This window comes from Haematobia irritans, chromosome 3, assembly GCF_050003625.1.
Source record: "Haematobia irritans isolate KBUSLIRL chromosome 3, ASM5000362v1, whole genome shotgun sequence".
In the NCBI taxonomy this organism is placed as follows: domain Eukaryota; kingdom Metazoa; phylum Arthropoda; class Insecta; order Diptera; family Muscidae; genus Haematobia; species Haematobia irritans.
In genome coordinates, this window is record NC_134399.1 from 27,965,697 (window position 1) to 27,989,518 (window position 23,822).

Sequence of the window (23,822 nt, forward strand, 5' to 3'; positions counted from 1 at the left end):
GACCCAAATTAGGCAGATGTGCCAAATTTGAAGGCGATTGGACTTAAATTGCGACCTCGACTTTGATCACAAAAATGTGTTCACAGACAGACGGACATGGTTATATCGACTTAAGGACCCCCCCTGAGCATTATTGCCAAAGACACCATGTGTCTATCTCGTCTCCTTCTGGGTGTTACAAACATATGCACTAACTTATAATACCCTGTTCCACAGTTTGGCGCAGGGTATAATAAATCAATTAAATTTTTAATTGGAGCAATTAAAAAAATAATTTAAAGTGCCGAAGAAATCGATTAACTTTCTAATCAAATATATTTTTCATTTCACAGCAATTCTGTGATTAATACTATCATATTTGTGATTGAAGAAATTTCAATTAAAAAATTAATTACATCAATTAATTTCGTAAATATTTTGTAATAACTAAGTACATATATTTATTAAAATCATTTTATCCATCTTGACCCCTCTCTTTGAATATCACATTAATACCATTTTTCGATTTTAAAGTCATTTGAGCCATTAATATCAACTCCTCTTGGGGATCTTTTAATATAACTTCGAAATTTCGTAGAATTCGAACACACATGATTTTCATTATGAGCAAAGCATATTTTCGGCCAATGCAAACATGTGGCCCTCCAGAAAATGGAATGTAAGAAAATTTTGGCAAACGTTGATATTCGTTGCGGGAAAAGCGTAAAGGTCGAAATTCAAATGGTTCTTCAAAATGATTGCTGTCATGAGACAAGCCATACATATCGATCCATAAAGTAACGCCAGCAGGATATAATCTGTCGCCAATTTTAGTGGATTGTGTAGTTTGACGTCCTGTCATTGGCACTATGGTGTAAAAGCGTAAGCATTCCTTAATAAACATATCCAAATATTCAAGTCTATTGAGATCAGATGATGTGGGAAATGATGTATCTGGAGATTCCTCTTGTTCCTTTTGAATTTCCTCGAAAACTTTCTGTTGTTCGACGGGATATTTACCCAGGCTATAGAGTATAAAACACATGGCTGCTGTTGTGGTATCAACACCCTGAAATATATAAAAACAATTTATTAGTTTTCTGTCTACTATTAATTTAATAGAATCTTACAGCAAATATAAAAGTATTGACTTCATCTCGAATCTCTTTCGGTGTCATTGGTTTTCCTTCTATGCTTGCGGTGAGAAGTGTATCTAAAAGACATCTCGGTTTCTTATTGCCTGATTCGATCTTATTCTCCTCCAATTCCAAATATTCTCTACGTTCCTTGATAATCGAGTCCATTAGATCATGAACGATGTTAATGTATTTACGCAAGTCTTTGGATCTTTGGGTATTGTTATAGACCAAATCGGGTAATAACAAGGGATTCACCATTCGTTCAAAAAGCAATTCGTTTGTCCTAAAATACAGAAGAGAAATCTCAATATATATGAGTAAATTGTATAAAATTATAAAATTAATAAATTAATTTAAGAACAAAGATTAACATTAATTTTAGATATATTTTTATAGGTAAAGTATTGGATTCTCATCACACACAAATATGAAGGATTGTGCCTAAATTTTAGGATACGCAATTTTAAGAACAATAATGACAAAATAATAAAAAAAAAAACAAGTATATACGGCCGTAAGTTCGGCCAGGCCGAAGCTTAACAGGTTGGCTGATGAGTCCCCGGTCTGACACATAGATGGCGTCGCTAAATGCATATTATTTTTATATAGTACCAACCTTCAAATGATTCGTGTCAAAATTTGACGTCTGTAAGTCAATTAGTTTGTGAGATAGAGAGTCTTTCGTGAAGCAACTTTTGTTATTGTGAAATGGAAAAAAGCAATTTCGTGTTTTGATAAAATACTGTTTTCTGAAGGGGAAAAATACGGTGGGAACAAAAATTTGGCTTGATAATGAGTTTCCGGACTCTGCCCCAGGGAAATCAACAATAATTGATTGGTATGCAACATTCAAGCGTGGTGAAATTAGCACGGAGGTGGATGCCCGAATGAGGTGGTCACCGACGAAAACATCAAAAAAATCCACAAAATGATTTTGAATGACCGTAAAATGAAGTTGATCGAGATAGCAGAGGCCTTAAAGATATCAAAGGGACGTGTTGGTCATATCATTCATCAATATTTGGATATGCGGAAGCTCTGTGCAAAATGGGTGCCGCGCGAGCTCACATTTGACCAAAAACAACAACGTCTTGATTCTGAGCGGTGTTTGTAGCTGTTAACTCGTAATACACCCGAGTTTTTCCGTCGATATGTGACAATGGATGAAACATGGCTCCATCACTACACTCCTGAGTCCAATCGACAGTCGGTTGAGTGGACAGCGACCGGTGAACAGTCTCCGAAGCGTGGAAAGACTCAAAAGTCCGCTGGCAAAGTAATGGCCTCTGTTTTTTGGGATGCGCATGGAATAATTTTTATCGATTATCTTGAGAAGGGAAAAACCATCAACAGTGACTATTATATGGCGTGATTGGAGTGTTTGAAGGTCGAAATCGCGTCAAAACGGCCCCATATGAAGAAGAAAAAAGTGTTGTTCCACCAAGACAACGCACCGTGCCACAAGTCATTGAGAACGATGGCAAAAATTCATGAATTGGGCTTCGAATTGCTTCCCCACCCACCGTATTCTCCAGATCTGGCCCCCAGCGACTTTTTCTTGTTCTCAGACCTCAAAAGGATGCTCGCAGGGACAAAATTTGGCTGCAATGAAGAGGTGATCGCCGAAACTGAGGCCTATTTTGACGCAAAACCGAAGGAGTACTACCAAAATGGTATCAAAAAATTGGAAGGTCGTTATAATCGTTGCATCGCTCTTGAAGGGAACTATGTTGAATAATAAAAACGAATTTTGACAAAAAAATGTGTTTTTCTTTGTTAGACCGGGGACTTATCAGCCAACCTGCTATGTACCCTCCACCATGGATTGCGTAGAAACTTCTACTGAAGACTGTCATCCACAATCGAATTACTTGGCCGATGGCAAAGTATCTTAAAAATTCCTAACACCGTCTTCTAAATTGCAAGGTAGTCCATACGTGGTATACATAAACTAAAAAAGGCTGATTAAATACGTATATAGTTAAGTTTGACAAAATATAGAAATAAAATTTTGACAAAATTTTCTATGAAAATAAAATTTTGACAAAATTTTCTATGGAAATAAAATTTTGACAAAACTTTCTATGGAAATAAAATTTTGACAACATTTTCTATAGAAATAAAATTTTGACAACATTTTCTATAGAAATAAAATTTTGACAAAATTTTCAATAGAAATAATATTTTGACAAAATTTTCTATAGGAATAAAATTTTGACAAAATTTTCTATAGAAATAAAATTTTGACAACATTTTCTATAGAAATAAAATTTTGACAACATTTTCTATAGAAATAACATTTTGACAAAATTTTCTATGGAAATAAAATTTTGACAAAATTTTCTATAGACAAAATTTTCTATAGAAATAAAATTTTGACAAAATTTTCTATAGAAATAAAATTTTGACAAAATTTTCTATAGAAATAAAATTTTGGCAAAATTTTTTATAGAAATAAAATTTTGACAAAATTTTCTATAGAAATAAAAATTTGATAAAATTTTCTATGGAAATAAAATTTCGACAAAATTTTCTATAGAAATAAAATTTTGACAAAATTTTCTATAGAAATAAAATTTTGACAAAATTTTCTATAGACATAAAATTTTGACAAAATTTTCTATAGAAATAAAATTTTGACAAAATTTTCTATTGAAATAAAATTTTGAGAAATTTTTTTTTGAAATAAAATTTTCTATAGAAATAAAATTTTGGTAGATTATTTTTGGCTCGAGTGGCAACCATGATTATGAATTTTTGTGTGATTTGCGATCGGCTATATATAACTATAGACCGATATGGACCAGTTTTGGAATGGTTATTAGCGGCCATATACTAACACCACGTTCCAAATTTCGACCGGATCGGATGAATTTTGCTTCTCCAAGAGGCTCCGGAAGACAAATCTGTGGATCGGTTTATATGGGGGCTATATAAATTATGGACCGATATGGACATATTCTTGCATGGTTGTTAGAGACCTTATACTAACACCACGTACCAAATTTCAACCGGATCGAATGAATTTAGCTCCTCTCCGGAGGTCAAATCTGGGGATCGCCCCCATATAGGCTATATATAATTATGGACCGATATGGACCAATTTTTGCATGGTTGCTAGAGACCATATACTTACACAATGTACCAAATTTCAGCCAGTCCGGATAAAATATGCTACTCTTAGAGGCTCCGCAAGCCAAATCTGGGGGTCCGTTTATATGGGGGCTATACGTAAAAGTGGACCGATATGGTCCATTTGCAATACCATCCGACCTACATCAATAACAACTACTTGTGTCAAGTTTCAAGTCGATAGCTTGTTTCGTTCGGAAGTTAGCGTGATTTCAACAGACGGACGGACGGACGGACGGAAGGACGGACATGCTCAGATCAACTCAGAATTTCACCACGACCCAGAATATATATACTTTATGGGGTCTTAGAGCAATATTTCGATGTGTTACAAACGGAATGACAAAGTTAATATACCCCCATCCTATGGTGGAGGGTATAAAAAGGCTGTTAATTCAGTTTGACAAAATATAGAAATAAAATTTTGACAAAAGTTTTCATAGAAATAAAATTTTGACAACATTTTCTATAGAAATAAAATTTTGACAAAATTTTCAATAGAAATAATATTTTGACAAAATTTTCTATAGAAATAACATTTTGACAAAATTTTCAATAGAAATAATATTTTGACAAAATTTTCTATAGAAATAACATTTTGACAAAATTTTCAATAGAAATAATATTTTGACAAAATTTTCTATAGAAATAAAATTTTGACAAAATTTTCTATAGAAATAAAAATTTGACAAAATTTTCTATGGAAATAAAATTTTGACAAAATTTTCTATAGAAATAAAATTTTGACAAAATTTTCTATAGAAATAAAATTTTGAAAACATTTTCTATAGAAATAAAATTTTGACAAAAGTTTTTATAGAAATAAAATTTTGACAAAATTTTCTATAGAAATAAAAATTTGACAAAATTTTCTATAGAAATAAAATTTCGACAAAATTTTCTATAGAAATAAAAATTTGACAAAATTTTCTATGGAAATAAAATTTCGACAAAATTTTCTATAGAAATAAAATTTTGACAAAATTTTCTATAGAAATAAAATTTTGACAAAATTTTCTATAAAAATAAAATTTTGACAACATTTTCTATAGAAATAAAATTTTGGTAGATTATTTTTGGCTCGAGTGGCAACCATGATTATGAACCGATATGGACCAATTTTTGTGTGATTTGCGATCGGCTATATATAACTATAGACTGATATGGACCAGTTTTGGAATGGTTGTTAGCGGCCATATACTAACTCCACGTTCCAAATTTCAACCGGATCGGATGAATTTTGCTTCTCTAAGAGGCTCCGGAAGACAAATTTGTGGATCGGTTTATATGGGGGCTATATATAATTATGGACCGATATGGAGCTATTCTTGCATGGTTGTTAGAGACCTTATACTAACACCACGTACCAAATTTCAACCGGATCGAATGAATTTAGCTCCTCTAAGAGGCTCCGGAGATCAAATCTGGGGATCGATTTATATGGGGGCTATATATAATTATGGACCGATATGGACCAATTTTTGCATGGTTTCTAGAGACCATATACTTACACCATGTACCAAATTTCAGCCAGACAGGATAAAATATGCTACTCTTAGAGGCTCCGCAAGCCAAATCTGGGGGTCCGTTTATATGGGGCCTATACGCAAAAGTGGACCGATATGGTCCATTTGCAATACCATCCGACCTACATCGATAGCAACTACTTGTGCCAAGTTTGAAGTCGATAGCTTGTTTCGTTCGGAAGTTAGCGTGATTTCAACAGACGGATGGACATGCTTAGACTCAGAATTTCACCACGACCCAGAATATATACTTTATGGGGTCTTAGAGAAATATTTCGATGTGTTACAAACGGAATGGCAATGTTAATATACCCTCCATCATATGGTGGAGGGTATAAAAATTAAGAACAATAATGAAAAATGTAATAAAAAGTACATTTTTACTTTTAATTTTTTTTTTAAATAAATTTAAAATTTTTCCTCAAACAAAGAAAAACTTTTTAAATCATCATTGAATCTTTGCATTAAATATAAAAACGTTTATAATTTAGGCTTAGACTTATTTTGATGATGTTGCATTTGTGGTTTATAATGTGGTTATTAAAACTGATATTTATTTTTACGTTAATATAAATTTACTAAGATATTGAATTAAAAAAAAAAAAAAAATAAAGACAAATTAAAAAAAAAAAAAACATTATTTTGAGAATTTCGTATTTATCTTCTTATTTGGATTCTCAACAACTCTCTCATCTTCCCTTTCTTTAGAATTGTAGTTATTTATTATAGGTGGCAATTTTCTGATATGGTCTTGGTTCCTCCTAAAAAGAGAACCATTGTTATCCAAAACTACAAATGATCGGGGTTCCTTGCAAACATTTACAACTTCTCCGTGAAACCAATTACTATCAGGAGTTTTCTTAAACATAACTTTCTCTCCATTTATTAAAGGCTTCACTTTCTTTGACTTTCGATTGTAATAATTAGATGTATACTCAGCGTTCAATTGTACATTTCCTTTATATTTCTCTAAGTCAACCACCTTTGGACGAAAATTTTCAAAAATAGACGGAACTTTTGTTCGAAGAGATCTCGACATAAGTTACTCAGATGGGCTAGGCAAATTACCCTTAGGTGTAGTTCTGTATAAGAGTAAAGCAATATAGGGATCAGAGTTGCTTTCAAGACATTTGATGAGCAATTTCTTAACAGTCTGTATTGACCTTTCCGCCAGCCCATTTGACCTAGGCAAATAAGGACTGGAAGTTATATGGTCACTTTCCCACTCCTTACAAAACTTTTTAAGTTCCTCTGAGTTGAAGGGTGGACCATTGTCAGAAACTAATGTATGTGGTATTCCATGCCTGGCAAAAATTGATTTAAGCTTGTTTATCACAAAAGAACTACTATTACCACTATTTAGGACCTCAAGTTCAATATACTTAGAAAAATAGTCCACTACAAGTAAATACTTCTTACTATTAAGCTCAAAAATATCACAACCAACCTTATACCAGGGTAAATCTACAATTTCATGTGGTAGTAGAGGAGACCTTACGTTACAATTCTTGTACTTTAGACAAGTTTCACAATTTGAAATAATATTATCAATATCATTATAGATATTAGGCCAATAGACGGTTTGACGTGCTAAATTCTTACACGTAACCATTCCTAAATGACCTTCGTGGAGCTTTTGTATTACTGACTTCCTCAAACTGCTAGGAACCAAAATTTGGTTGTCCTTAAGTAATATACCATTCAAATTTGTAATGCTGTCCCTTATCTTGAAGTATGGAGATATACTCGGAATGTATCTCCAAATTATAATTTATAATTAAACTATACACTTTCAAAATAGCTTTGTTAATACACACAATCGGGGCTATACCAAAACGTGGACCGATACACATAATGCACAGAAAAAAAATTATGAAAATATATCCAATTCCAAAGTTGATTGAAGTTGAAAACTTGTTCAATTAATAAATTAATTGTTACAATTAACTTTTTAATCAAGATAAAAACATTAAGTTAATTAAGTCAATGATTGAAAATTTTAAAATTTGTAATTAAATAATTAATTGATACAATTAACTTTTTATTCGGAAGACAGTCAATTGAAAAATATGATGGAAAATTTTTAACTAAAAATTTGTTTCAAAAAATCAATTTTTTAATCAAAGTCAGTTAAGAAAGTAATTGTAAATACACTCAAAAAATGTTTACTTGGATCCAAAGATTTTGACCTTTCCTTAAAAATTTTGGTATTGAATCCGAACCAAAGATGCGGTTTAAAAAAAAAAAAAAACAAGTATATACGGCCGTAAATTCGGCCAGGACGAATCTTATGTACCCTCCACCATGGATTGCGTAGAAACTTCTACGAAATACTGTCATCCACAAATTTCAACTCACATGGTTGTTAAATATCATATACTACCACCACGTACCAAATTTCAACCAGATCGGATGAATATTGCTTCTCCAAAAGGCACCGGAGGTCAAATCTGGGTATCGGTTTATATGGGAGCTATATATTATTATGGACTGATAGGAACCAATTCCTGCATGGTTTTTGGATACCCTATACTAACATCACGTACCAAATTTCAACCGAATGGGAAGAATTTTGCTCTTCCAAGGTGCTCCGTAGGTCAAATCTGGGGATCGGTTTATATGGGGCCTATATATAATTATGAACCGATATCGACCAATTTTTGCACGGGTGTTTGAGGCCATATATTAACATCACGTATCAAATTTCAACTGAATCAGATAAATTGTGGCCTTCCCAGACGCTCCGGAGGTCAAATCTGGGGATCGGTTTATATGGGGACTATATATAATTATGGACCGATATGGACCAATTTTTGCATGGTAGTTAGAGACCATGGACTAACACCATGTACCAAATTTCAGCCGGATCGGATGAAAGTTGCTTCTCTTAGAGGCTCCGCAAGCCAAATCGGGGATCGGTTTATATGGGGGCTATATATAATTATAAACCGATATGGACCAATTTTTGCATGGTTGTTAGAGACCATATACTAACACCATGTAACAAATTTCAGCCGGATCGGATGAAAATTGTTTCTCGTAGAGGCTCTGCAAGCCAAATCGGGGGATCGGTTTATATGGGGGCTATATATAATTATGGACCGATGTGGACCAATTTTTGCATGGTTATTAGAGACCATATACTAAGACCATGTACCAAATTTCAGCCGGATCGGATGAAATTTGCTTCTCTTAGAGGCCTCGCAAGCCAAATTTGGGGGTCCGTTTATATGGGGGCTATACGTAAAAGTGAACCGATATGGCCCATTTGCAATAACATCCGACCTACATCAATAACAACTACTTGTGCCAAGTTTCAAGTCGATAGCTTGTTTCGTTCGGAAGTTAGCGTGATTTCAACAGACGGACGGAAGGACGGACGGACATGCTCAGATCGACTCAGAATTTCACCACGACCCAGAATATATATACTTTATGGGGTCTTAGAGCATTATTTCAATGTGTTACAAACGGAATGACAAAGTTAATATACTCCCCATCCTATGGTGGAGTGTATAAAAAAGGATTTTTTTTAGCGACCTATCTGGCTTTAAATCTAGGACCAATAAAATTAAAATTAGGATACAGATCTCATTTATCAAATTTTCAATTTTTTAATCAAAGTCAGTTAAGAAAGTAATTGTAAATACACTCAAAAAAAGTTTACTTGGATCCAAAGATTTTGACCTTTCCTTAAAGATTTTGGTATTGAATCCGAAAAAAAAGGATTTTTTTTAGTGACCTATCTGGCTTTAAATCTAGGACCAATAAAATTAAAATTAGGATACAGATCTCATTTATCAAATTTTCATTCTCTTTTCGCGGTTTATTAATAAAGGTACTCACGTACAAACAAATGCCAGTTTAAAAATCTAAATTATAACGGATACTTCAAAGTAAAAAATGTTTTCTTAATTCTAAAAAACTTTAAAGCAAAGACGCTAAATCCTCAAACTAAGTATTAGCCTATATTTGAAGCGTTTTTATCTTAAATTTGAAGTTTCAATATTTCAGTTAATTTTAGGACAATTTCTTTAAATCAAATATGTGTTTCTTTACTTTAAGGAAAATTTGCCTTTGTTCAAAGACACGCGACTTTAACTGAGGGGCGTAAATTTACCAAATTTGTGTCCTAAATTTAATGAAAAAAAATTTTTGAAGCTAAGATTATAAAATTTATTTTAATTAAAATTTCATTATTTTAAAGAAATGTGTCCTTAATATTTTGTAAATTTCAGATCCTAAAATTTTGGATGTGATATCTTTAATATCACGTAAATATTTTTTTCAGTGTAGTTACGTTTTCAATGAAAAAATTAATTGAGTTTTGCAAACAACATCAATTTTTAATTGCATCAATTAAAAAATTAATTGAAATTTGCTAATTAAATCAATTAAGTTTTTAATCAAGCATTTTTTAAATGTCTAATTAAAACTGTGATTGATACTATCATTTTCGTGATTGAAGACATTTCAATTAAAAAATGAATTGGATCAATTAAAAAATTAATTGGATGGAATCAGAAAAAAATTGTTTGTGTGTGTTTATGGAACCAAAATACCTCTACATTTTCAATATTAGGCAAATCAATATTTATCCGATTATCGTTATCCAGAAGTCCAAGAAGACAAGAAGTCCAAGAAGAAGATCGGGGTATTTGGGGGCTATACCAAAACATGGGCCGGATCAAACCTTATTCAGCACACGTATTTATGGACCCAAACTATCCCTAGATTTTCATTTTCAAGCAAATCTGATAAAAATTCAATGTTTTGACTTTGAAAATGTCAAATCGGGAGATCGATCTGTATGGGGACTATACCAAAATATTGACTGATACACACCATATTCGGCACACTTGTTTATGGACCCAAAAAACCTCTAGATTTCCAATTTCAGACGAATTGGATAAAAATTGCGGTGTCTAGAATCCCAAGAAATCAAATCGGGAGATCGAACTATATGGGGGCTATACCAAAACATGGACCGAATCACACCATATTCGGCAAAACTATTTTTGCAACCAAAATACTTCTAGATTTTAAATTTCTGGCAAATTGGTAAAAAATTGCGGTATACAGTAGTCCAGGAAGACAAATCGGGAGATCGTGGTTTAAGGACCCAAAATACCTCAAGATTTTCAATTTCAAGCAAATCGGACAAAAGTTCGAATGTCTAGACACTGAAGATGTTTAATCGGGAGATCGGTCTATATGTGGACAATACAAAAATACAGACCGATACATACCATATTCGGCATACTTCTTTATGGATCCAAAATACCTCTAGATTTTGAATTTAAAGCAAATTGGATAAAATTGCGGTGTCTAAATACTCAAAACCAAATAGAGGGTCCGGTTTGTATGGGAGCCATATTAAAATCTGGACCGATATAGCCCGTCACCGAACTTGATCTGCCTTTAGACAAGAGACTAGTTAATGAAAATTTTCAGCATGGTAGCTCCTTTATTGAAGACTGTAACTTGATTACAAAAGACAGACAGGCAGCCATGGTGACGGACTAGAATTTCTCCCTGATTGAGAATATATATATATATATATATATATATATATATATATATATATATATATATATATATATATATATATATATATATATATATATATATATATATATATATATATATATATATATATATATATATATATATATATATATATATATATATATATATATATATATATATATATATATATATATATATATATATATATATATACGTTATGTAGTCTGAAATCGATTTTTTGATGTGTTACAAACGGAATGACAAATTTATTACACCTCCATCACCATTGTGGGTATAAGAAAAAACAAGTAAGGAATCTTTAAAAGTGGAGCGGGGCCGACTATATTATACCCTGCACCAGTGTTACCGTTGGAAATTTTGAAAAAGTCGCATACAAAAAAAAAGAGGTCGCACAAAAAAGTTGCATAATGATAAAAAAAAGTTGCATACATTTGTGAAGTCTTCTTATTACAAAAAAAATCTATAAATCAACACAAAAACAATAAAGGAACAGTCCCTTTAACATAAAGGGACATTTGCAATAAAGTACAAATGGATTTCTTTTCTCCTTCCTAAAATTCGCAGAAATGTACGAGAACGCCATCCAGTGTCAATTTACCATCAGCCAATTAAAAGCATTTAAATCAATTAAAATAACAAAAATATTTATTATACCCTCCACCATAGGATGGGGGTATATTAACATTGTCATTCCGTTTGTAACACATCGAAATATTGCTCAAAGACCCCATAAATATAATCTGGGTCGTGGTAAAATTCTGAGTCGATCTAAGCATGTCCGTCCGTCCGTCTGTTGAAATCACGCTAACTTCCGAACGAAACAAGCTATCGACTTGAAACTTGGCACAAGTAGTTGTTATTGATGTAGGTCGGATGGTATTGCAAATGGGCCATATCGGTCCACTTTTACGTATAGCCCCCATATAAACCGATCCCCAGATTTGGCTTGCGGAGCCTCTTGGAGGAGCAAAATTCATGCGATCCGGTTGAAATTTGGTACATGGTGTTAGCATATGATCTCTAACAATCCTGCAAAAATTGGCCCACATCGGTCCGTAATTATATATAGCCCCCATATAAACCGATCCCCAGATTTGGCTTGTGGAGCCTCTAAGAGAAGCAAATTTCATCCGATCCGGCTGAAATTTGGTACATAGTGTTAGCATATGATCCCTTAAAAAATCATGCAAAAATTGGTCTACATCGGTCCATAATTATATATAGCCCCCATATAAACCGATCCCCAGATTTGGCTTTGCGGAGCCTCTAAGAGAAGCAAATTTCATCCGATCCGGCTGAATGGTGTAAGTATATGGTCTCTAATAACCATGCAAAAATTGGTCCACATTGGTCCATAATTATATATAGCCCCCATATAAACCGACCCCCAGATTTGACCTCCGGAGCCTCTTGGAAGACCAAAATTCATCTGATTCAGTTGAAATTTGGTACGTGGTGTTAATACATCCAAAAATTGGTCGAAATCGGTCCATAATTATATATAGCTCCCATATAAACCGATCCCCAGATTTGACCTCCGAGGCCCCTTGGTAGAGCAAAATTCATCCGATTCGGTTGAAATTTGGTACGTGATGTTAGTATATGGTATCCAACAACCATGCTGGAATTGGTTCATATCAGTCCATAATTATATATAGACCCATATAAACCCATCCCGAGATTTGGTTTTTTTGGAGCCTCTTGGAGAAGCAAAATTCATCCGATCTGGTTGAAAGTTAGTACGTAGTGGTAGTATATTATATTTAACAACCTTGCCAAAAGTGGTCCATATCAGTCCATAATCATATATAGCCCCCATATAAACCGATCCCGAGATTTGGTTTTGGAGCCTCTTGGAGGAGCAAATTTCATCCGAGTCAGTTGAAATTTGGTACATTGTGTTAGTATATGGCCAATAACAACCATGCCTACCTAGGTCCATATCGCTCTATAGTTATATATAGCCCTCAGGTAAATCGATCCCCAATCACACAAAAAATGGTCCATATCAAGTTCATAATTGTAGCCTCCACATAAGCGACCCCCATATTTCAATTCTGGCTCTCCACGTATCGTGCAAAAGTCCATATCGATTCGTAATTATTTGGAGACTTACCTATACACACCTTTTTTGTCTAATATATACCACGTACACAGAAAAAAATACCACCAAAATATTTCCAATTGAAAAGTTAATTGAAGTTGAAAATTTGTTCAATTAATAAATTAATTGATACAATTAACTTTTTCATCATGATAGAAACATTAAGTTAATTAAGTCAATGATTGAAATTTTTGAAATGTTTAATTAAAAAATTAATTGATACAATTAACTTTTTAATCAAATTCGGAAGACTAAATCAGTTAAAAAAGTGCTGATTTTTTTTTACTTTTTTAATTAAAAATGTATTTCAAACAATCATTTGTTAATCCAAATAAAAACTCTAAGCCAATCTAACTAAGTAATTAAAAATAGTTACCTTTTTAAATTAATAAATTAATTGCGTATTGCAATCAACATCAATTAAATTTTTAATTGAATCAATTAAAAAATTAATTGAATTTTGCTGAAAAAATCAATTAATTTTTTAATCAAGAATTTTTTCTATGCCCAATTAAAACTGTGATTGATACTATCATTTTCGTGATTGAAGACATTTCAATTAAAAAATTAATTGGATCAATTAATTTGGTGATTGAATCAGAGAAAAAATTTTTTGTGTGTATGGACTAACTCACAATTTAGAAAAAGATGTTAAGAATTTTTAAGATACCTTGCCATCAGTAAGTGTTACCACAACCCAAGTAATTCGATTGTGGATGACAGTCCAATCGAATTACTTTGGTTGCGGTAACACCCACAATGGTGGGGGGTACATAAGATTCGGCCGGGCCGAATTTACGGCCGTATATACTTGTGTTTTTTGTTTTTTCATAGACGACTTTGCCTTAATAATTTTTTTTACAAACATCTCAAACTTTTCCTTTTTTGCTAGCTGTCTTAAAACTTGCATTGGTTCAAAGTTGTTTTTTTAGGCGTCGAAATGTTATTAAGAGACCCCATTAAGAACAGATATTCCTGATCGTTGTGTAATTCTGGGTAAATGTAGGGTTATCTGGCCGTCTGTCTAAAACTTGGTAAACATAATTGTTAGCGCTATTATGCACAGAAAAAAAATCACGAACATTTTTCCAATTAAAGTCTTAATTGAGTTTTAAAAAATATTCAATTAAACATTTAATTAATACAACAAATTTTTTAATTGAAACAAAAATAAATCACAAAAATTAATAGCATGAATTAATTTTTTAATTGGATCAGTTAAATTTTTAATTGAATTTCAATTAATTTTTTTAATTAATACTATTATTATTGTGATTTAAGACATTTCAATTAAAAATTAATTGGATCAATTAATTTCGTAATTGAAGACAAAAAATATTTTTTTGTGTGTGGTATTGAATTCGTATGGGTTCAAAAAATTTGACCTTAATTCTTCAATATATTTACCTATGAAATGCATGGGTATATTTTGAATTTGAATCCTTTTGGGTTTGAAGATTCTTGCCCATAGATGTATCTAAAATGTATCCATAATAATAAAAAAAAAAAACAAATTCCATAAATACGTCAAAAGGTCAGTATTGAAATGTACTTACCAATAATAGTATCCATTATACAAGCAAACAAGTAATCGGTAACATCAACAGATTTTCCATTCAGTTCAGAAAATCTTTCCAAAAGTATATCCACGTGTTGAATTATGGTTTTAGTAAAACCATTCAAAATATTCGGATGAAATGCCGGGCCTAAAGCTTTTCTATGAAGTTCCCAATGTTTACCTTAAGAATCAAAGTTATAGAATCAGTCTAATGATTCCACATATAAACTTTATAGGAATATACCTTCACTTATCAATAAACCATTTCCTAGAAAAATGTCCAATAACTGAAACGTATCTGCCCTCTTCAAAGTGCCATCATTTAGTGCATCTCGTGTTTCCTGTGGTGAGTGTAGAATTACCCATAGTTGTGGACCTAACCACAGTCGAAAGGATTCTTTATATTTTTCTCGATATCCATTAATAATTCGAAACAGTTCTGCAAATGGGATAAGAAATGGAATATTAGAGTTATATTGTGCTACAACATTTATTGGTGGCCACATTATAAAAAAAAACAAGTTCGGCCAGGCCGAATCATATGTTATGTACCATGGATTGCGTAGAAACTTCTACGAAAGACTGTCATCCACAATCGAATTACTTGGGTTGTGGTAATACTTACCGATGGCAAGATATCTTAAAACTTCTTAATATCGTCTTTTAAATTGTAAGTCAGTCCATACGTGCTATATATTAAATAAAAAAGGTATATATAGGTAAGTCTAGAAATAATTACGAACCGATATGGACTTTTGCGCGGTAATTAGAGAGCCAGAATTGAAATATGGGGGTCGATTTACATGGGGGCTTTATACAATTATGAATCGATATGGACTAATTTTTGTGTGATTGGGGAATGGTTTATCTGAGGGCTATATATAACTATAGACCGATATGGACCTAGTTTGGCATGGTTGTTAGTGGCCATATACTAGCACAATGTACCAAATTTCAAATGAATCGGGTGAAATTCGCTCCTCCAAGAGGCTCCAAAACCAAATCTGGAGATCGGTTTATATCGTTGTTGAAGACCATATACTAACACCACGTACCAAATTTCAACCAGATCGGATGAAGTTTACTTCTCCAAAAGGCTCCGGAGGTCAAATCTGGGGACCGTTTATATGAAGGCTACATATGGACCAATTTTTGCATGGTTATTAGAGACTACATACTTACACCGGTTACCAAATTTCAACCAGATAGGATGAAATTTGCTCCTCCAAGAGGCTCCGGAGATCAAATCTGGGGATTGGTTTATATATATAATATAATTATGGACCGATATGAACCAATGTTTGTACACGGATGAAAACGACGGTTTTTCATATGTTTGGCTATAAACATTATATGTTTGGAACACAAATTTTTAAACACAATATTTTTGAGTGCAAGCATATAATGTTCATAAACTAGCATAACATGTTTGGGACATATATGTTAATATGTTAGAACATATTATGTTTGGGACATAAAATGTTTTTAAATATAGTATGCTTGGATGCAAACATATATTAATTTAGAAATAGCCTATAAACATATATGTGTTTAGTAGCTTGGAGCGCTATTTAACAGGGAGCGATATTGAATTAAGTTGGTGGTTGTTTTTGGAAATTGACTACCCAAACATATATTGTTTAGACCAATATGCTTTCAAACATATTATATATTGGAAGAGATCAAACATACAAATGTTTGGACAATAGCCTAAAATGTATATGCTTGGAGAAAAAAAATGTTTGGGAGTATATGTTACAGAAGCGATTTTTTGTGAGCGTGTATGGTTGTTAGAGACCATATAAAAAAAATTCGCGCGAATTTATTACAACCTTTACACTTAAGCACATACTAGCTTTTTATACCCTTCACCACTACTGTGGTACAGGGTATAATAAGTTTGTGCATTTGTATGTAATGCCAAGAAGGAGTAATCATACACGGATGAAAATTACTGTTTTTCATATGTTTGGCTATAAACATTATATGTTTGGAACACAAATTTTTAAACACAATATTTTTGAGTGCAAGCATATAATGTTCATAAACTAGCATAACATGTTTGGGACATATATGTTAATATGTTAGAACATATTATGTTTGGGACATAAAATGTGTGTAAATATAATATGCTTGGATGCAAACATATATTAATTTAGAAATAGCCTATAAACATATATGTGTTTAGTAGCTTGGAGCGCTATTTAACAGGGAGCGATATTGAATTAAGTTGGTGGTTGTTGCTTGTTATTACAAAATTAACATTTTATTTTTCCTTGGGCAATTGATCTGCTACTTCTTTGATCCTTACAAACTGTGTGGTCCGCTGTTCGAATCCCCGTCCGGCAAAAGGTAAAATTAAAATAAAAAAAATTATAAAATTGAATAATTTCTTTTACAATGTTTGTATCACAGAAAAAAGTGCTAAGAACTAAAAAATCTCGTGGAAGTGAGAAAGATGTGGGGGAATATACAATTAGGCAGAAACAAAATTTTGAGCATTCAGGTCGAAAACCTATGTTGTTAGCACCTATATTACCTGTTTATTTTCATAATTCATTATGATTGTAAATAAAGGGTGATTCTTTTGAGGTTAGGATTTTCATGCATTAGTATTTGACAGATCACGTGGGATTTCAGACATGGTGTCAAAGAGAAAGATGCTCAGTATGCTTTGACATTTCATCATGAATAGACTTACGATCTGCCACAACGTCGAATTTTCAGTGAATGGGCCCTAGAAAAGTTGGCAGAAAATCCGCTTTTTTATCGACAAATTTTGTTCAGCGATGAGGCTCATTTCTGGTTGAATGGCTACGTAAATAAGCAAAATTGCCGCATTTGGAGTGAAGAGCAACCAGAAGCCGTTCAAGAACTGCCCATGCATCCCGAAAAATGCACTGTTTGGTGTGGTTTGTACGCTGGTGGAATCATTGGACCGTATTTTTTCAAAGATGCTGTTGGACGCAACGTTACGGTGAATGGCGATCGCTATCGTTCGATGCTAACAAACTTTTTGTTGCCAAAAATGGAAGAACTGAACTTGGTTGACATGTGGTTTCAACAAGATGGCGCTACATGCCACACAGCTCGCGATTCTATGGCCATTTTGAGGGAAAACTTCGGAGAACAATTCATCTCAAGAAATGGACCGGTAAGTTGGCCACCAAGATCATGCGATTTGACGCCTTTAGACTATTTTTTGTGGGGCTACGTCAAGTCTAAAGTCTACAGAAATAAGCCAGCAACTATTCCAGCTTTGGAAGACAACATTTCCGAAGAAATTCGGGCTATTCCGGCCGAAATGCTCGAAAAAGTTGCCCAAAATTGGACTTTCCGAATGGAGCACCTAAGACGCAGCCGCGGTCAACATTTAAATGAAATTATCTTCAAAAAGTAAATGTCATGGACCAATCTAACGTTTCAAATAAAGAACCGATGAGATTTTGCAAATTTTATGCGTTTTTTTTTTTAAAAAAGTTATCAAGCTCTTAACAAATCACCCTTTATATAAATAAATAAATAAAAATTTGAGCACAATATTGTTTGGGAGAATTTTTTTAAGCATATAATATTTTTGGGTGCAAAATGCTTCCAAACATATTATATGTTCACATAATAACATATTGTTTTTTGGAAGACAACATTATTGAATTTCGGGCAATACCCAAAAATGTATATGCTTGAAGCAAAATATATTTGGGAGTATATGTTACAGAAGCGATTTTTTGTAAGGGTGTAGACCAACCTTTTAGTATACGGATCGGTTTAGAATTAAATTCTGAGTCGGTTTAGCGATGTCCGTCTGTCTGTCTGTCCGTCTGTCTGTCTGTCCGTCTGTCTGTCTGTCCGTCTGTCTGTCTGTTGATGTATTTTTGTGTGCAAAGTACAGCTCGCAGTTTTAGTCCGATTGTCCTAAAATTTGGTATAGGGTCCTGTTTCGGCTCAAAGACGATCCCTATTGATTTTGGAAAAAATCGGTACAGATTTAGCTATAGCTTCCATATATAGTTTTCGCCCGATATGGACTTATATGGCCCCAGAAGCCAGAGTTTTGGCCCAATTTGGTTGAAATTTTGCACTAGGAGTACAATTAGTAATATAGTCATATGTGCCAAATTTGATTGAAATCGGTTCAGATTTCGATATAGCTCCCATATATATGTTTTTCTGATTTCGACAAAAATGGTCAAAATACCAACATTTTCCTTCTAAAATCGCCACTGCTTAGTCGAAAAGTTGTGAAAATGACTGTAATTTTCCTAAACTTCTAATACATATATATCGAGCGATAAACCATAAATAAACTTTTTCGAAGTTTCCTTAAAATTGCTTCAGATTTAAATGTTTCCCATATTTTTTTACTAACATTGTGTTCCACCCTAGTCCATTAGCCGACTTAAATTTTGAGTCTATAGATTTTGTAAAAGTCTATCAAATTCTGTCCAAATCGAGTGATATTTAAATGTATGTATTTGAGACAAACCTTTATATATAGCCCCCAACACATTTAACGGATGTGATATGGTATCGAAAATTTAGATCTACAAAGTGGTGCAGGGTATAATATAGTCGGCCCCACCCGACTTTAGACAGTTCTTACTTGTTTTATTTCTAATTAAATTTATTTTCTGTCCTGATGGAATTATGTATGTCAATCTAAAATGAAACTAGCTTGGAAAATATTATTGTGCACATTTTCCTTGAATCACTAACATTTGTTGAAACTGTGAAAAAAAAAACGATTGCAAATATCATTCCAACCATTCACAAACCACAATATTTGTTTGTATTATAGAATTATTTGAAATCAAACTCACTTTCAGGTTTTAAGGTAGCGACAAATTGTACATTTCCCAATAGTGGCATTGACCAAGGGCCCGGTAAATGCATTCCGCACCAAAGCACTCGATACCAATGTGATATAAAATAGGCAATACCAAAAGCCATACAAAATACCAAAATAACCGACATACTTATATATTACTAAAGAAATTTCACTAAAATTAATAGTTATTTTGTTTATTTCTGAGGTCACTGAACCAGCACAATATCGTTTTGATGTTTGTCTTAAAAAAATGCACTTTTTTCACAAAATCAATCAAATCTAGTCAGTTTTATGGCGATTTCTATATTCTTGTATTGTATTTGTATATTTCAATTTGCGAAAAAATATGCGAAACATGTCCGATATATTGAGGCGTTAGATTAGAACTGCAGTCAGTCAGTCAGTCAGTCAGTCAATGAATTCATTTACTAATACTAGCTAGACAGCAGACTTTTATTATGTGTATCCAATAAATGCACAATGGGCCATAAATCGTACAAATGTTGACGCATTAGTTGTCAATTGATATTAGTGCAAGAGTCTACCGAATAACATTCATCGTCGCTTGTAGTGGATAATCAAAATGATTAACTTCATATATAAGATTCGGAATAAATGGTTTAGATTAGGTTTCTTTATATTAATGGCTAGAAAGTGAATTTACTTAATTTTTTTAACTCAAAATTTAATTGTTGATATATATAGCGAGAGATAATACTTGCTAGCAATTTGGTAAAGGAAAGTAAAGATTATTCAAAAAAAAAAAAAACAAAAACAAAAACAAAATGTATATACGACCGTATGTTCAGCCAGGGCGAATCTTATGTACCCTTCACAATGGATTGCGTAGAAACTTCTATGAAATACTGTCATCCACAATCGAAATACTTGAGTTATGGCAATACTTGCCGATGGCAATGCAAACTTCTTAACATCGTCTTCTAACCGGTAAGTTAATCCATACGTGGTATAAATAAACAGAAAAACAAACAGATTAAATACATATATAATTCAGTTCTTGATCGATATGTATGGGAAGTCTACAAATAATTACGAATCGATATGAACTTTTGCGCGGTAATTAGAGATCCAGTATTGAATAATGGGGGTCGCTTTATATGGGGGCTATATACAAATATGAACCGATATGAACCAATTCTTGTATGATTGGGGATCGGTTTATCTGGGGGCTATATATAACTATAGACCTATATGGACCAAGTTTGACATGGTTGTTAGCGGCCATATACTAGCACAATTTACCAATTTTCAACCGAATCGGATGAATTTTGCTCCTCCAAGAGGCTCTGGAGGTCAAATCTGGGGATCGATTTATATGGCGGCTATATATAACCCCCTAATAACCCTCATTTAATAAGGAAGCTTTTAGTAAAACACACCATAAGACAACAAAAATGGGCAAAATAATAAGGAAAACTAATTTGAAACTATTCAAGAGGCTTTGCAGCATATGCTGAATTTTACCGTACGAATTTTTCTTGCTTAGTTCTCTTGCTTTTGTGTCGTTAACATAGAAAATTTAATCAGCTGGCAAAACAATTGGGACATTAGAGCAGCGTTGCCAATTTAGCTTTTTTCCCGCTAGATTTGGCTTTTTTTGAAGACGTTTAGCGGGAAAAAAATGCATTTAGCTTTTAGCTTTTTTTCTGACTTTTTTTCATGACCCTTTTAGCTATTTTTGGCTTTTTTTATTTTCGACATGTTTCTATTGAAATATGGATAAATCGGCGTTTTTATCTAAGCCTTGCTGCAAGTATAAGGGTTTCCACATATTTCAAAGCTCAGTTGAAACATTAATAATGAGTCCAGCCATTATGCGGGCATTTTTGTAGCAAATACACCTTGTTGTAAAGTTTTTTCATTATATACATAAAAGTTATCGTAAACTTTAAATCTACTATTGCCATACAAGTTTGTTAGATAAACTGTCAGTAAATTATTGGGAATATTATCATTTGACTCGTTTATCCTTTTTATGTTATTATAATATTCTAAAGTTATTACGATATTACTAAATTAAAATAGTAGATGTGAATAGCTTTGTGCACTGAAAAAATATTGTCGTCTCCTTAAAATACGAACGCGAATTTTGGTTATAATAGCATTTGTGAATTTCTTTTATATAAACTGTTTTCCTTGTCCAAAAGACGATAAAGTCGTTTTGTCCTTATAATTAAGTGATTCAACTTAAAAATGGGTATGTTTTCATGAAAGAAGGAAGAATTAATGAAATAGTCTTTAAATGTGAGGAGTTTTTGCATCTTAACCACAAACCAAAATAGCGTTCAAAAATAGAAGATGTTTTTCAACACTTTATTTTAAAAACGTATATATACAATAATTTCTACTTGAAGTCGAGTCTGAATTTGGAAATTTAAGTTGGCGTTAGCACGTTTTTAAAGCACTTTGATAGCTCATGAAGAAAAGGAAAATGTTTTTACTGGGAAATGTAAACTATAGGTATTTTCTACAATTTAAATAAAAGTAATGTATTTCGAATTTTTCACAATTTCAAATCCAAACTAAAATTTTATTTAAAAAAATGACAAATCATTTTTTTACCAAATCCAAAGCATGCTTAGATCATTTAATATTTTAAAATAACAAGTAAATAAAATAGAGGTGTTGGGAAGGTAGCTCCCACAAAACGAAGGACTTCCAGTAAAAAATTTGTGATAGTAATCAAAATGTATCGAATACGCAAACAGAGCTAATATGCCTTAGATATTGTTACAGTCTCACAGAAGTGGAATTAAAATGAAAATAATATGCATAGTAAGTGAAATAAAGCCTTTAAGTTTGTTAAATTTCAATCAAAAATGTGACTTTTGATACAAAAAAATTTAGCTTTTTTTCTAGCTATTTTGTAGCATGTTTTAGCTTTTTTTAGCTATTTTTTTGGGCAAATCTAGCGGTTTTTGGTGAAACAATTCTGGCAACGCTGCATTAGAGGGATAATTATGGACATATTTGAACCAATTTTTGCATGTATGTTAGAGACTATATTTAAACACTACGTACCGAATTTTTAACCGGATCGAATGAAATTTGCACCTCTAAGAGGCTCCGGAGGTCAAATCTGGGGTTCGGTTTATATGGGGACTATATATAATGAAGTAATTTTTGCACGGTTGTTAGATACCATGTACTTACACCATATACCAAATTTCTACCGGATCGGAAAAAATTTGCTCTCCTAAGAGGCTCCGGAGGTCAAATCTGGGGATCCGAATGGGTATTAGAGACCATATAACATACTAACACCACGTACCAATTTTCAACCGAATCGAATGAAATTTGCTCCTCCAAGAGGCTCCCGAGGTCAAATCTTGGGATCGGTTTATATGAGGGCTATATATAATTAAAGGGTGATTCGGTCAAAATTTGGTCAATATAAACTTGACGTATTTCTTTCAATTTAGCATTTAAAAAACCTGAACACCCCTCATTTTGAAGGTGTGTATGTGTAGAATGTTGCTCCTATTTTGATTTTGGAATTCACCCTTCAGTTGTCAAAATGCCGTCCAAGCAAGAAGAGCAGCGTACCAAAATTTTGCTCGCGCATCGCGAAAATCCGAGCTACTCGCACGCAAAGCTGGCAAAATCGCTAAAAGTTGCCAAATCAACCGTTACAAATGTAATTAAAGTGTTTGGGGACGTTTGTCGACAGCCAGGAAGTCTGGGGGGGAAATCGAAAACCGGAAGCCGCTGAGACGACAAAGAGAGTTGCCGGTAGTTTCAAGCGAAACCCTAACCTCTCTCTCCGAGATGCCGCAAATAAGCTGGGTGTATCGTCTACAACCGTGCATCGAGCCAAAAAACGAGCCGGACTATCGACTTACAAGAAGGTAGTGACTCCAAATCGCGATGATAAACAAAATACGATGGCCAAAGCGCGATCCCGGAGGCTGTACACGACGATACTGACGAAGTTTGACTGCGTGGTAATGGACGACGAAACCTACATCAAAGCCGATTACAAGCA

At 33.1% G+C, this 23,822-nt stretch overlaps 1 protein-coding gene across 1 annotated transcript; it reads right to left on the reverse strand.

Annotated features, from left to right (window-relative positions):
* Positions 1 to 404: 404 nt before the first annotated feature.
* Positions 405 to 20,213, reverse strand: Cyp311a1 (Cytochrome P450 311a1). Its single transcript, XM_075299152.1, has 6 exons — positions 19,809 to 20,213; positions 15,233 to 15,427; positions 14,987 to 15,169; positions 14,838 to 14,907; positions 1,110 to 1,401; positions 405 to 1,048 (listed from the first exon to the last, which is right to left on the reverse strand). Exons 1-6 carry the CDS (start codon positions 19,960 to 19,962, stop codon positions 455 to 457), a joined length of 1,488 nt encoding a protein of 495 aa, XP_075155267.1. The 5' UTR covers positions 19,963 to 20,213; the 3' UTR covers positions 405 to 454.
* Positions 20,214 to 23,822: the final 3,609 nt, after the last annotated feature.

Excerpts from the sequence above, each read along its gene's own strand:
- Cyp311a1 (XM_075299152.1), bottom strand. The coding sequence starts at position 19,962 with ATGTCGGTTATTTTGGTATTTTGTATGGCTTTTGGTATTGCCTATTTT. Across the intron at positions 15,170-15,232 it reads TGGTTTATTGATAAGTGAAG|GTAAACATTGGGAACTTCAT; the intron begins GTATATTCCTAT and ends TTGATTCTTAAG. Across the intron at positions 1,049-1,109 it reads TCAATACTTTTATATTTGCT|GGTGTTGATACCACAACAGC; the intron begins GTAAGATTCTAT and ends TATATATTTCAG.